A 13,508-nucleotide genomic window follows, 5' to 3' on the forward strand; every position below is an offset into this window, starting at 1 on the left:
ATTTGAACAAAACGCGTTGTTGTTTTGCTGAAGAAAATGAATTGTACAAAAATTAAAACACACGTGTGCACGTGCTAAGTCGCCAAAATGCTAATTACGCCTTTTGAATAGCGTTGACCTGTGTGCGTGTGGCCTTCAACGTCTTTATTTATATCACCGCCATTCAACGAGGAAAAAATTGTTTGCTTGAAAACATGCAACCTATCCTGAAAAGATGCGCTGTCAGCGAGAAGCCTTTCCAATATACAAAAGTCGCCAAACAAAAGTATGCGAAAGTCGCCAAACAAAATTTTTTTATGAACAGAACAATAGCTTGTTTGTGCGCTGTGTATTATGTAAATTTCTTAGCTGTCCTCGGCAAAACAACAACGGACACACGCATGCAGTCTTCACGGACGGAATCCTGGACGGCTAACAACACCATTGATTTTAAAACAAACATAGCAGAATGCCCAAGAAAGAGACTAAAGGAAATCAAAACACCAGACGCATTTTTGTTTACTCTCTCTTTTGTTAACTGCAGGACGTTATTGTTACTTTTGTTGAATCAATAAACACCAGTAATACTGTAATTCAACTTTTTCGATTTACTTCCGTTCTGGGAAATTTACTTCCGCTTGGAGCTACGAGCATGCGCAATAAAAAACGGAAGACCAAGGTTCTTCCTGAAATCGAACTGAAATTGATCTGATCTGATCGATTCCAGTTTCCCAGAGTTCATCCCATACCGCTGACCGACTGGATGGACTCTGGGCTCGAGATTGGTTTCTGATTGGTTGCTTTTTCCCGCTTGGGCTTGCTTTGTTTGCAGAGGTGGCTAAACGATCAAACATTTGCGCGTGAAGCAAAATGTTGGGTAAAAATATTTGATCTATATCAAACATAGGAAACCATTTAAATGCAATATTGAGAGAGGCGGCTGAACAGTCAAACATGCTCTTCCAACATGATGTTGGACGAAAATGTTTGATCGTTTAGCCGAGGTTTTTTAAAATGTTTCAACGTGCGGCCACGTTGACAACTGGGGGGAAGGGGGGGGGGGGGATGTTTGAGAGTAACTGTCGCAGACAGTGTTGGGTGCAGACCAACGCTTCAACATGTTTTCCTTTCCCCACTTCTTACTTCCCAACAAATAAACGACAGACTACATTTTTACCGTTCAAATATAACGCGCATATATGCGCACGAATTTAATAGTCATTATTTAATAGTCTTTACCGGTACTCAACAAGAATCAAGAATAGTAATTTATTTAGTATTGATCAAAGTACGTAATATCCCCTAAAAAAATTAATATCCTACAGCAAGAAAACCCTAGCTGCCTTGTATGGTCTTGTATACGCTAGGGACACCTCGCCTATCGTAACAATCGATAGCTAGTTTACTGCTTTTGAAAGGCGAGCAGTACATACATGTTGCAAACTGTAACATGTCTGTGATTAGTGAAGAAATTATTCTACATGACACGAGACTGCAGCGAGACTGCAGCGAGTCTCACGTAGCTCAGTTGGTTAGAGCGCCCAACCGGTATCTGGGAGGCCATGGGTTCGATTCCCGTCGGGGACTCAGATTTTTTTCTTTTTTTTCTTTGTCCCACGCTCGTGTCATGTAGAATAATTTCTTCACTATTTATCACCGAGCTTAAAATCTACCATCTTTATTATTTACTATGTCTGTGATTATTTATTCTCTTGTTCAAGCAAAGTAATAACGTTCACGGTTTCTAGTCTAAAACGTACTGTACATTTTGCAAACTGGAACAAGACTAAAACAATAAAAAGACCGTGTTCGCTTGTTGAAGCAAAAGTCTAGAGCTTTTAACTGTAATACTCAACTGTAGTAGAAAACGTCCTCATTGTTGCCCAAACACTTAAGGAGAGAAGTAGTCCGTTGTAGCGGATTGTTTTTGGTCGGTATGTTTGGTGCCTTTAAGGTGCTGACTAGCTTTGTTCTATGTCTATAAAAAGTTTTGAAGTATTGTTCACTAAAAAAAACAACCGTTCTCAAGTGTCCGTTGACGGTTTCAAAGTGTCGGTTGTCCGTCTTATTTAGAGAGGTGTCCGTTTTATAAAGGGAGTTTGGTTACATTAAAGTAACTGAAAAACGGCAGAGACCATCACCAGGTGTACGTCTTATGGAGGTGTCCGTCTTAAACAAATCGACTTTGCTTAAAGAGGGTTGCACGTGGTAACCGTCTTGCGACAGGCGAACGTGTGGGCTTCGGACTCCCGATCGAATTGAAAGTTCGAAGTGTTGGTTTTGGAGGGAAGAAAACTGGAGAACCCGGAGAAAAATCCTCGGAGCAAGGACAAGAACCAACAACAAACTCATCCCACAGATAACGCCGGGTTCGGAAATCGAACCCGGGCCACATTGTATGGTGGTAAGCAAGCGAACTCGCCACTGCGCTATCCCTGCCCCCCCCCCCCCCCCCTAAATAAAATCAACGGGTTCGTAAAGACCCAATCCAGCAGAACAAATGGATAAATGACACCTATTTTCACCTATTTTCTTGTAGTACAGAAAAAGGGTACAGAAAAAGGGTACGGCTACACTAAAGTTTCGCCTGCCTTTGTCTCGCCTGCCTGCCGAATTCCAATTCGATCTTCGATGCACGCACACTTTGTAACGAGCCCCTGAGATCTCTTCTGTCTTATGTGGGTAAAAAAATATAGTTTACATTACATTTTACAAAGTACACTTAACGTGCTTGTGAAACAGGATAGCGTGTCAATATCTTAGATCATACACGCAAAACAAAATAAAATATTATCAGGTTCGAAATAGACCCATTTTTATACAACAAAAAAGTATGAATGACACCCTTTGTGTTTAGTTTACATGTTCATTTTGAACACTGGTGGCTGCTTTTGTAGTATTTAAGTTAAATTCATTTGTTTTACCACGTATAATTCAGAATATGTATGGCCTTACTTCAGTCTCGCCTGCCTTTTAACATGCTTGTGAAATCATTGCCGTTGCCAAAAAATTTCACGCAACCGTAAAAACACACGCAAACACACACACACAAAATCAAATCAAATTAACGGATTCGCAATAGACATAATACAGCAAAAAAGTATGTATGAAACTCTATTTTTATACATTTTGATCATGAAAACTGCTGGCTGCTATTTTGTATTTTTTGCATCTTACAACAAAGTAAAATTCATTTATTTTACCACATATAATTCAGAATATGTATGGCCTTACTTCAGTCTCGTCTGCCTTTTAACATGCTTGTGAAATCATTGCCGTTGCCAAAGAACTTCACGCAACCGTAAAAACACACGCAAACAAACACACACAAAATGAATCAAATTTACGGATTCGCAATAGACATAATACAGCCCCTGAGATCTCTTCTGTGTTATTTGGGTAAAAAAAAATATAGTTTACATTACATTTTACAAAGTACACTTTACGTGCTTGTGAAACAGGATATCGTGTCAAAACCTTAAATCATACACGCAAAATAAAATAAAATTAACGGGTATGGCCTTACTTCAGTCTCGCCTGCCTTTTAACATGCTTGTGAAATAATTGCCGTTGCCAAAGAACTTCACGCAACAACAAAAACACACGCAAACACACGCAGAATTAAATCAAATTAACGGGTTCGCAATAGACACAATACAGCAAAAACGTATGAATGACACCCTATTTTTATACATTTTGATCATAAAAACTGCTGGCTGTTATTTCGTATTTTTCGGATCTTAACAAAATGTAACATTATTTAATTTTACCACATACAATTTATGTGTATGGCTGTACTGCGGACGTGCCCGCTTTTTAACGTGCTTGTGAACTTCATACCGTTGCCTAAGGAGCGAAATTTTCGTGCACAAGGATATGATTGAAAGAGTTAACATCTATCCCTAGGCTAACAGAATGACAGAAGTTACCATTTCAATGCGACCAATCAGAAAAGTCAAGTGTCATAACCAACCAATAGAAAAATGCGAAAACAGTTTTAGCATATCACACGCCGTCGATTGGGTTTTTAAATATCCGTCCTTATTTTCGTCGGTTCAGACTGTGTATTTCCTAGAGAAAGTCAGGTAGGGTGATATTAAGACTAAGCACTTTTTCAAATTTGTTCATGTTCTTTCTACGTATAACACTGCAACTAAATCTGCGACTGTCCGTTTATGTTTTGCAGGTCAGCCGATCAGTTGCTTCATCTGAGGTAATTAAACATTGATAAAAATCATTTAGCAACTACCCAAGGTAGGTAAGATCTCAGTATCCCGACAAAAACTGCATAGATCGACGTGTCGAATGGTCCTTCAAAAAATGCGCGTCTAGTAGAGTTTTGGCAAAATTTCAGGGGTCTCGTCATTTCGAATCTTTCCCCGACGCATTCTCCGGAGCATCGGGCTCGCAGTTCGTTGCACTTCGAGAAAACAAGGGACTGTAAAACTCATCGACGTCCGTACGCCAGATACAGGAGCATGACGCTAAAAATGATAATAACATCACTAATGTATCAACAACTATTTGGAACACTCTCTTTTGAAGGACGCGCACCGAAGCACGCTTTTAAAAACACTTGTCACTAAAGCATAGGGCTTTCCACAAGTTGCTCGAGATTTCCCAAAAAGTTGCCCTAATTTCTCAAAAAGTTGCTCAAAAGTAAAATCCAAAAAAAGTTGCTTCTGATAATAAAAGTTGCTCGAAAGTTGCTCCAAAAAATCCAAGACGCTGCTTCTAATTCTCTAAATATATGTTAATTTCCCTTTGAGGGTAAGATTTCTAAGCAGGGTTATGCATTTTTACAGCAAAAGAAGTATCTAAATAACATATTAAGGGGAAAAATTTGTTTAATAGCAAAATCGTAAAGATATCGATGACGTCATGTTTGCTGACGAGTTTTGTAATGTTTTTCTGCAGAATGAGCCGAAAGTTGAAACGTCTTCAGATGTTCCTCTAAAATCTTCGGCAAACTTCGTAAATCTTCGGAAACGTTCGTATTGCCTTTGAACAACACTCGGATAATCTTCGGATATCTTCGGTATGGAATTTGCTCAAAATGCAACAAGTTGCTCGAGAGGAAAAAAGTTGCTCGAAAAGTTGCTCTAAACATGAAAAGTTGCCAAAAAGTTGCCGAGCAACTTGTGGAAAGCCCTACTACAGCACCGGTGAACAAAAATGAGTATAGTTACACTGATAAAGGCACGCTGTATAAAGCGTAACAATTTCAGCTGAAATCGCGGTTGAAGTGATTGTTTTGATGAGCAAAAACAGGTTCTGTAAGCTCCTGTTGTTTAATTTGTATGAATTTTTATTTTCGGTTTGGTTTGTATTGCTGTATACGCAATCCAATTTTTTGTTTGCCATAATTATGATTTTGATGAGGCCATAAAACTATCGTTAAACAAAGAATTACCGAAAAACACTTTCCTTAGCAACATGCTTGGCTTTTGGCAAAAATGAAAACAGGGAAGCATGAATACCTTAAAAACACACGCAAACTTAAAAACGCACGCAAACGTACTTAAACGTACTTAAACACACGCAAAAAACGAACGCAAACTTAAAAACGCACGCAAACTTAAAAACGCACGCAAGCTTAAAAACGCACGCAAACTGAAACACACGTAAACTTATAAAAACGCGCGCAAAGTCATATGTTGTTGCCTAAAATGCCCTTCATAGTTTTTCGTCTAGCGCGCTTAATTTCCACGGGACAAACTATTAGCATAACTCTTTCTTTGGAACGTCTTATTGGCCAAGATATACGTATACTAGAAGTGTTTTGACCTTCTGAAGTCAGTTAAAATTTGGTGTGAAAAATAAATTGCGATATCTGTATTTTTCAAACGGCAAAAATTGGAAAAAACCTATTTACTTCGAGATGATATTTAGCTCGACAGAATGATCATGCATCTCTTTTGCCAAACTAAGCTCTTTGTAAACAGCTACTAAAGGGACTGTGTCATGGTTGAGTTAACTTTATTTTATTAAATTTTGCCACATACTTGTTATGAAACTTTATGTTTACAAAGAAAATAATTCTATGGATCTAAATGACAAAACCATAGCTTCATTGCAACCAAGTGTGTCTCCCGGGTGATAGAATTTTAAGTTCAAGCAAAAAAGACTTACTTTGAAAACTGTTCAGCCCAACAGTATTTCAAAAACCCATATTGCAATCCGTTTCAATATATCTTCGTCACTTTTGGCCATCCGTACCTTCTTCTGTATTTGATGTGTTATTGAAATGTTCCTTCACTGTTTTAAGAGGTTATTTCTATATTTCACCGAATTTGACGGTCATTTTCTATGACTAAATTTGGCTAAAATCCGTGACACAGTCCCTTTAATGTTGTAAAAACAGCCCAGCAGTAATAAAAATTATCCTTCATCTACTTGGATAACGTGTATACGTACATTTTTTAATCCCACAGAAATGGCCAGTAAATTGAGGATTGCTGTTGTTACTTGCATGTTAATGTTTATTCTGATGGAAGACACCAAACCCGTCCTTGCAGGGAAGAAAGCAGGGCGGCGCTTAAAAGAGCTTGAAGCCAGGGTAGATGCACTGGAGAAAACGGTTGAGTGCGATCGTAAGTATACTTAAGAATAAAGCCTAGAATTTGGGAAGGGGTGGGGAAAGTTTTTGCAGAAAAAAAACGGAAGTTCAAATAAGGGCCCCTTCTTTCCCTTTCCACACAACCCATATTGTTAACTTTCTTACAACTATGACAAAAATACTGTAATTTTAACCAACCCAGCATTTAACCCATTTTACCCCTGATAATGACATCAAGTCGAGCGCACATATCACCGTGATGATTGTATGAGATCTCCCTTGGGTTTTCGTTGTTAGATAGACTGTATTCTTTATATAATCAGTACAACTGTCGAGACAAGAAAGTGAGAAAAGAAAGACTTAACAAACGTATTTATCAAAAGATGATTACCAATAATTCAAGTTGTTTTTTGACATAGTTTTATCCTATCCATGAATATTAGTTTCATCATCCGTTAATTTTCTTAATTTCTTTTCAGCGTGTTCACTGATTGCAGCAATGCAACAGCCAGGTAATTGCCAAAATATGTGTTTATACTGTAATTGTATGAATGCGAGTGCAATTAACGATTTACGCTAGGTGATACTTGAAAAAAAAAAAAAAAATACTTGTTTGGTTTCTAGAAAAATACTTGTTTGGTTTTTGTTTCCTGAGCTGGTGGTAGTCGCAATATCTAGTAGCCAGTTTTCCGGATCGTCCAGCTTTGTCAGTTTATCCACTCCTTTCCTCAGTTCCTCAAAACTATTTCATTCTATTGTGTTGGCAAGTTTCCCAGACGCCAGTATCTAACTTTTCTATTTTTTTTTTCTGCCAACACCTTATTAAATCTCGCTCTTATTTTGCAGAAGTCTTCTTTCAGGGTTAACTTTGAGTATTTATGCAACAGAGCCAGTTAACTTGATTTGACCAACATGGTTTGTCTCTAGCGATTCATTTTAATATCTTCAACTTAAAACTACGGAGACCATGCTGGGTTACAAAGGCCAATTTTTCAAATCAGGTTTTTTTCCACACGCTTTATCTCTGATTCTAGTCGGTGACCCAGCCATTTTTCGCAACACCGACGTTATTATATCACCGAAAGACAAGTTTAAAAAAAATCTATGTGTAGAACATTTTTGTGAAAACGAACTTAAAGTACAGATGATGCATAAATAGACAGGTTTACTTGTCTTAATGTCAGACGTCTAGTATATTTTCTTAAGTACGATTAAAGGAAAGGCAGCTTTTGCAAAATAAAGAATAGGAAGGTTAACATCTACTAGGGCTTTCCACAAGTTGCTCGGCAACTTTTTGGCAACTTTTCATGATTCGAGCAACTTTTTACCCTTCGAGCAACTTTTTTCCACTCGAGCAACTTGTTGCATTCTGAGCAATTTCCAGACCGAAGATCTCCGAAGATTATCCGAGTGTTGTTCAAAGGCAATACGAACGTTTCCGAAGATTTACGAAGTTTGTCGAAGACTTACGAGGAACATCTGAAGACATTTCAACTTTCGGCTTATTTTGCATTGAAACATTACAAAACTCGTTAGCAAACATGACGTCATTGATACCTTCACGATTTTTCTCAGTTAAAGAAATTCTTGATTAGATACTAATTTTGCTGTACAATTGCATAAAACTGCTTAGAAATCTTACTATCAAAGGGATATTAGCATATATTTAGAGAAATTCTCTTGATTAGCAGAAACGTTTTGGAATTTTTTGGAGCAACTTTCGAGCAACTTTTATTATCAGGAGCAACTTTTTTAGATTTTTGGAGCAACTTTTGAGCAACTTTTTGAAAAAATACGGGCAACTTTTTAGGAAATCTCGAGCAACTTGTGGAAAGCCCTAACATCTACATGTCTTAATATTTTGTTTACAGCTTGCAAGTTCGACTTTGAAAACGGAACTCGTGATGGTTGGAAAAAGACCGGTACAGCTTTTGACAACCAGCCGACCTATGGTGACAACCCTACAGCCCGTAAAAGAGGACAACCTGCCAAGCAACAGGGCGACTGGTGGATTGGAGGATTCGAAGACCGACCCTCGCCAGAGGCAACAGCTGGAGCCATTCAAGGAGACGGACCCAAAGGAACTCTCACCTCTCGATTCTTTGACATAAGGGGCAGGTACATTACCTTCCTGATTGGAGGAGGTTGCGATAAAAACGTGGTTCGTGCTGAGTTGCTTGTGGACGACCGGGTGAGCAGTACATACCTCAAATATTGCCTTCCCCATATATACTAACTATGCTTCAAACCTCCCGGCAGGATTTCAAATTAATTCGTGGCTTATAATTCACCAACCTTCCAAATTTTGTTTGCTTTCTTGAGAAATATATTATTCAGTCAACCAAAACTGGTCCTTCCTGTAGCCGTACGTATACAGGAAGCTAGTAGTATTTGAACCTAGATATATGGCCTAGCTCCCACGAGTCTCCTGTAGCTAAGTGGTAGTGTGTGCAGAAGGTCATCGGTTCGGCTTCTCGTTGAGAGAAATCGGATTTGCTATCTGAGCAACCTGTTTCAGTGACTGATTAATAGCTCAGTCCTTCGGAAGCACTCTTAACGTATACCAGTATTTATGTTCGCTTATGTTACTTTTCCCAGTTTGTACTCTCTTGCGTGAATCTAATGTTCTGTAGGTAATATATTTCCTGCGTCTGTGTGTTAGGTACTGTTTACATTATTCCAGGAAGACTTTCATTCCGGAACAAAACTCGTTCCGGAATGAAGTTCGTTCTGCATTCACATGACAAAGTCGACCGGCTCAACCTAAGGCGTTTTCACGTGCGTTACGTTGTTTTCGCGCGAGATCAAAAACAAATATGGCGCGCGTTTCGCGCAAACATGTTATTGTCCCCATTTATGGCCATTTTTTGCAATTTTAACGAGCAATTTGACCGTGTGGCTACTTCTTTGGGCTAAACAGGAACTACTATTACGCAATTTTTGCTCCGAGTTCAATCTGTGGCCTCTTTATGCGGTTTCATGTGATGCAGTTTCATCTCGAAACGAAATTCGTTTTGTGTTTACATGATAACGGAACGAGTTGTCATTCCAGAACTAAAGTTTCATTCCGGAATGAAAACCAGAATGAAATTATTTCGGAATGACTTGACTTTCGCCTCGGTACCATGTAAACAGATAATCGTTAAAGTGAAATATATATGGGGATGGAATGAACTCGTTCCGGAATGGAAAAAATTACGGAATCATGTAAGAGGCCCTTAGTTTTCGCATCTGAAAATATATGATTGCTCTCGTTTTTAGGCTGTTATGTCTGCAACCGGTAACTGCACCGAGACAATGCACAGGGAGACCTGGGACGTCATTGCCTATTATGGACAACGGGCACAAGTTCGACTGGTGGACAACAGCTCCGGCGGATGGGGTCACATCAACTTTGACGACATGAAAGGCGACATTATCTGTGGCTAAGGCGAAATTTCGTTATATTTGCGAAAATTCCATTCCGTACTTAAACAGTATGAAGAAATGGAAAAAGCTTGGGATGTAACAGTAAAATCGGGTAGACTTGAGGGAACAGTCATAAATTAAACTGTTTATGACGTTAACTGCTAGTGTAAGCTGTTTAAAATGTGGGAAATAAACCTCAACTTGAAACGCAATTGATATTTGCAGCAATTCTCTGTGTGAAAATAAGTGTTGCCACATATCTTACAATGTACTTTAAACTGTTGCATCATACAGGAGCAAGCTAATTTAAAGAAGCAGTGTCACGATGTTTTAAGTCGCACCTAGCTGACTTAATAAGACAAGCAAAGGTTAACTAAACGAGAATAATACAACTAAGGCAAGATTTATCCTTGGTTCCATTGAAGGGAGGCAGTAGTCAACGTCGCAAGAAAAACACAAACATGTTCACAAATGAGGTTTTTTTAACGCGAAGTTTTTAGAATGAACAAGAGAGGTGTCCAAGAATTAAGTACATCATTTGTGAGAGCTAATCGTGTAAAGTTAGAACAGGGACGAAACCAGACTTTTTACATAGAGGAAGAAAGAGAATCCGAGCGCCGAAGGCGCTAGGTGTTAGGTGGTCTAGGGGCATGCCCCCCATTATAGATATATATTTTAGGTTCTTATATAGCGCATTTACAAAGCTCAATGCGCTTCACAATTACAATGATGAGACCGGATATCAGCATATCAGGCGCCTTGGGCAGCCGCTATCCGTCCATGTGTATGATCTCACCCCACCACCCAACTTAGAGATATATGTGAAAGAACAGACCACAACACCGGGAACTTCGTGCCCTACTCTTTACGATTAGTGTGTGGGTTCTTTAACGTCCCCTGCTGATAATAACACTGAAGATGCAGGAGACGGGGCCTACGGTTTCAGTATCGTCCTTATCCGAGAAGACTAGAACGTCTAACCATTTGCAGATGTTCTAAAATGCTATTTTGAGTACTTTTCATGAAGCAATTCTTCAGAAAAATCCATCTCGTTTAACACGTTAGTGAAAAATGACAAGTGTTTTGCCTTTTAGATGCTATGGCAAGTGATACTTTTGCCATGTTAATGTTTATACTGTTTTGAGTTTAGTTTTAGTATTCCTACACTTTCTTGTTTTTTGTTTTTTTATACAACCCCCCCCCCCCCTCCCCCCTTCCCTGTTCCTTTGTTAAGCTAGCTAGGCACAGAGGTGTGCGGGACAACTGATTCTCATATAAACAGCACGGAGTGTTCTTGAGGAAAACCTATTGGAACTCCGTCAAAGATTTGGAAACGCCTCTCTTACGCCTCAGCCAAATAATGCAAACGGCACTTTTAGGAACCTTCAAAGGAAAAAACGGCCTGTTTAACACAGTTGTATAGAGCCTAGTACTTCTTTGCTTTCTATTTGGCGTCGATAAGATTGTTAATTTTGCAGCGTTTGCATTGACTTGATTCCCGACCTTGTGTTCTTTCAAGGCAGAGGTATTACAAAAGCGCCAGTTACCAGTCGGGCATTTACAACTTTAAGCACGTCAGAGACACACCTCAGTACAGCATTTGAAGAACATTTTTTGACACGCACAGTTCACGCAGGACAAATTGCCTTCATCTTAATGACTTTTTTCATTATTTCACTCACTGTAGCTGACGGCAAATTGTTCTTCATAACCGGTTTTGTTCTTCATAACCCAACGGCAAATGTTCTCTGAGGAATATTTTTTTCAGCTAAACCATCTTTTCAATTTTTGGTTGAAATCAAGGCGAGGCAAGTGCTTCTCCATTGCCTCTTGCTAGTTACAGCTCTGTTTAAAGGGATCGAACAGCAAGCTGAAAGAAAAAAAGAGTGGAACATAGCCTGCGTAGCTGGCGGGAATAGCGAGACTCTTTCTAATTTCCTCGCGGCTCCGCCGTTCCGGCTCTCTGCCAAACGCCGTAAACAAAGCACCTGCACTCGGTGGCGAATCCCGCCAGCTACGCAGGCTAAGTCGAACAGGAAGGAGACAACCGAAATCGCTATTACAAAGAGGATGGCAGAAACAGAGGAACCTGAACTATCCTAACCTTTTGCAGCAAAATATGTCCCCTTTAGGCTCGAGCTCTTTTAGGAGCACAATTTGCCGTCTAGTCTGTGAATACAACCACCTCTCATTTAGCTGAGATCATGCACTCCCTCCCTACTTATCAAAAAAGAACGCCTGATAGAAGGTTACCTCTCATTCGCTCCCGCTACTACGTGCGAAATCGGGAGGCACTGATAGGGGGCTGTATTTGCAAAGCTATTTGTCGTCCTATTTAGACTCAATTTTTTTAGGTACCGCCGTACCTTCGCGGCTGAAGGAGACTAGTGCAGAGTCTTCAGTGTCTCGTGCCCAGTCATTTACCGTGTCAGGGGCCGCAATCTATGCTGGGTAATATGTACTAAATTCAAAATGGAGGTCCTATCTTGGTCTGGCGATTGGAATCTTCCTTCCATAGACATCAGCTGTTTAGAAGTTTTGGTTCGTAAATTAGTTTCCTTTACGTTTTTTTTTTAGCCTATTTCTTAAGCTATTCATTTTCTCTGCAGGCTTATGCTAAATTTGCTGGATGCCCGCTAAGAGTAAATCGCTGCAACAACCCTTGGAAATCTCCTATGGGTAGGTAGGCTTGCATTTAGACAGTTGTTTTCCTTATATATAGCGCGAGTCCCTTAAAAGTAAGGAAAGCCGGTAAAACTGTAGAACATAGTAAAGGCCTGGAAATGCTCCTTCTGGTAACTTTGCATCTGCACTTTCGTCGCAAAACACGACAGACTCTTAGCTTAGGACACCAATACTTTTTTTGATTAGAAGGGAAATGTAACCTTTTAAGGTTACATTTCCCTTCTAATCAAAAAAAGTATTGGTGTAATGAACTGTCAAGCTCCCCTGTAATTAAGAGCATGTGGGTAGACATTTAAAAATGTCTACCCACATGCTCTTAATTACTCTTGCTAATTGGCGTAGAAATGTTTTTGCAACAACTCATAACGTTTGTTTTTTCTGAAGGAGAATTCCCCGTTTTACAATCTGGTGAGGATATTTTGACAACATCCAGCAAGATCATGGATTACTTGAGAGAAAAGGTATGGTGGGGGTACGGGGAACAATACTCCTAGTTTCTTCAAGCTACAGAAAACAGGGCTGCAAATAACAGTCGGTCATCGGACATTTGCCGACCAAACTTTTCTCATGTCCGACGAAATCCTAAGTGTGGTCAGACATGTATGTCCAGACAATTTTTTTGATCATAAATCATTTTACAGCAACGATGAATTAAATCTGTCCGACCACTCTTTTGTTTTGTCGACCAAGATGGTGTCTTAGTGGGACATATGTCCTTTCGATTGAAAAAAAAAAAATATTTGCAGTCCTGGAAAATAAAGTACGAATCAACAGTAATGAACTGTCAAGCTCCCCTGATCTCTTATCTTAACTTAAACTTTATTATTTAAATATTTTGGAGCAACTAAAGAATGCAGGGCCACTTTTGAAGATGGCT

At 39.4% G+C, this 13,508-nt stretch overlaps 2 protein-coding genes across 4 annotated transcripts in view; both read left to right on the top strand.

Annotated features, from left to right (window-relative positions):
- The first annotated feature begins 3,999 nt into the window (after window positions 1–3,999).
- On the top strand, window positions 4,000–10,158 carry LOC144653566 (uncharacterized). 2 transcript variants are annotated; one of them, XM_078513603.1, is made up of 6 exons: window positions 4,000–4,064; window positions 4,166–4,192; window positions 6,414–6,572; window positions 7,018–7,050; window positions 8,410–8,729; window positions 9,800–10,158. In XM_078513603.1, the coding sequence occupies exons 3-6, from the start codon at window positions 6,416–6,418 to the stop codon at window positions 9,965–9,967; spliced, it is 678 nt and encodes a 225-aa protein (XP_078369729.1). In that variant the 5' UTR covers window positions 4,000–4,064; window positions 4,166–4,192; window positions 6,414–6,415; the 3' UTR covers window positions 9,968–10,158. The 2 variants fall into 2 exon arrangements, with proteins under 2 accessions (XP_078369729.1, XP_078369737.1); XM_078513611.1 differs by lacking the exon at window positions 4,000–4,064 and having other exon boundaries at window positions 4,169–4,233.
- Window positions 10,159–12,409: 2,251 nt separating this feature from the next.
- Window positions 12,410–13,508, top strand: part of LOC144653582 (metaxin-1-like) — a 13,613-nt gene continuing 12,514 nt past the window's right edge. For both annotated transcript variants that reach the window (XR_013570765.1, XM_078513622.1), the window contains exons 1-3: window positions 12,410–12,487; window positions 12,556–12,625; window positions 13,016–13,092. Coding sequence is in view for 1 of the 2 variants with exons in the window: in XM_078513622.1 (XP_078369748.1) it covers window positions 12,419–12,487; window positions 12,556–12,625; window positions 13,016–13,092 (216 nt within the window). In the remaining variant the exon portion in view is untranslated. The remainder of the gene's footprint in view (window positions 12,488–12,555; window positions 12,626–13,015; window positions 13,093–13,508) is intronic.

The sequence above is a fragment of the Oculina patagonica genome, chromosome 1 (genome assembly GCF_052425735.1).
Source record: "Oculina patagonica isolate OP01 chromosome 1, crgOcupat, whole genome shotgun sequence".
In the NCBI taxonomy this organism is placed as follows: domain Eukaryota; kingdom Metazoa; phylum Cnidaria; class Anthozoa; order Scleractinia; family Oculinidae; genus Oculina; species Oculina patagonica.

Coding starts and splice junctions, on each gene's coding strand:
- LOC144653566 (XM_078513603.1), top strand. CDS start 6,416: ATGGCCAGTAAATTGAGGATTGCTGTTGTTACTTGCATGTTAATGTTT. Junction 6,573..7,017: donor GAAAACGGTTGAGTGCGATC/GTAAGTATACTT, acceptor ATTTCTTTTCAG/CGTGTTCACTGATTGCAGCA. Junction 7,051..8,409: donor TGCAGCAATGCAACAGCCAG/GTAATTGCCAAA, acceptor TTTTGTTTACAG/CTTGCAAGTTCGACTTTGAA.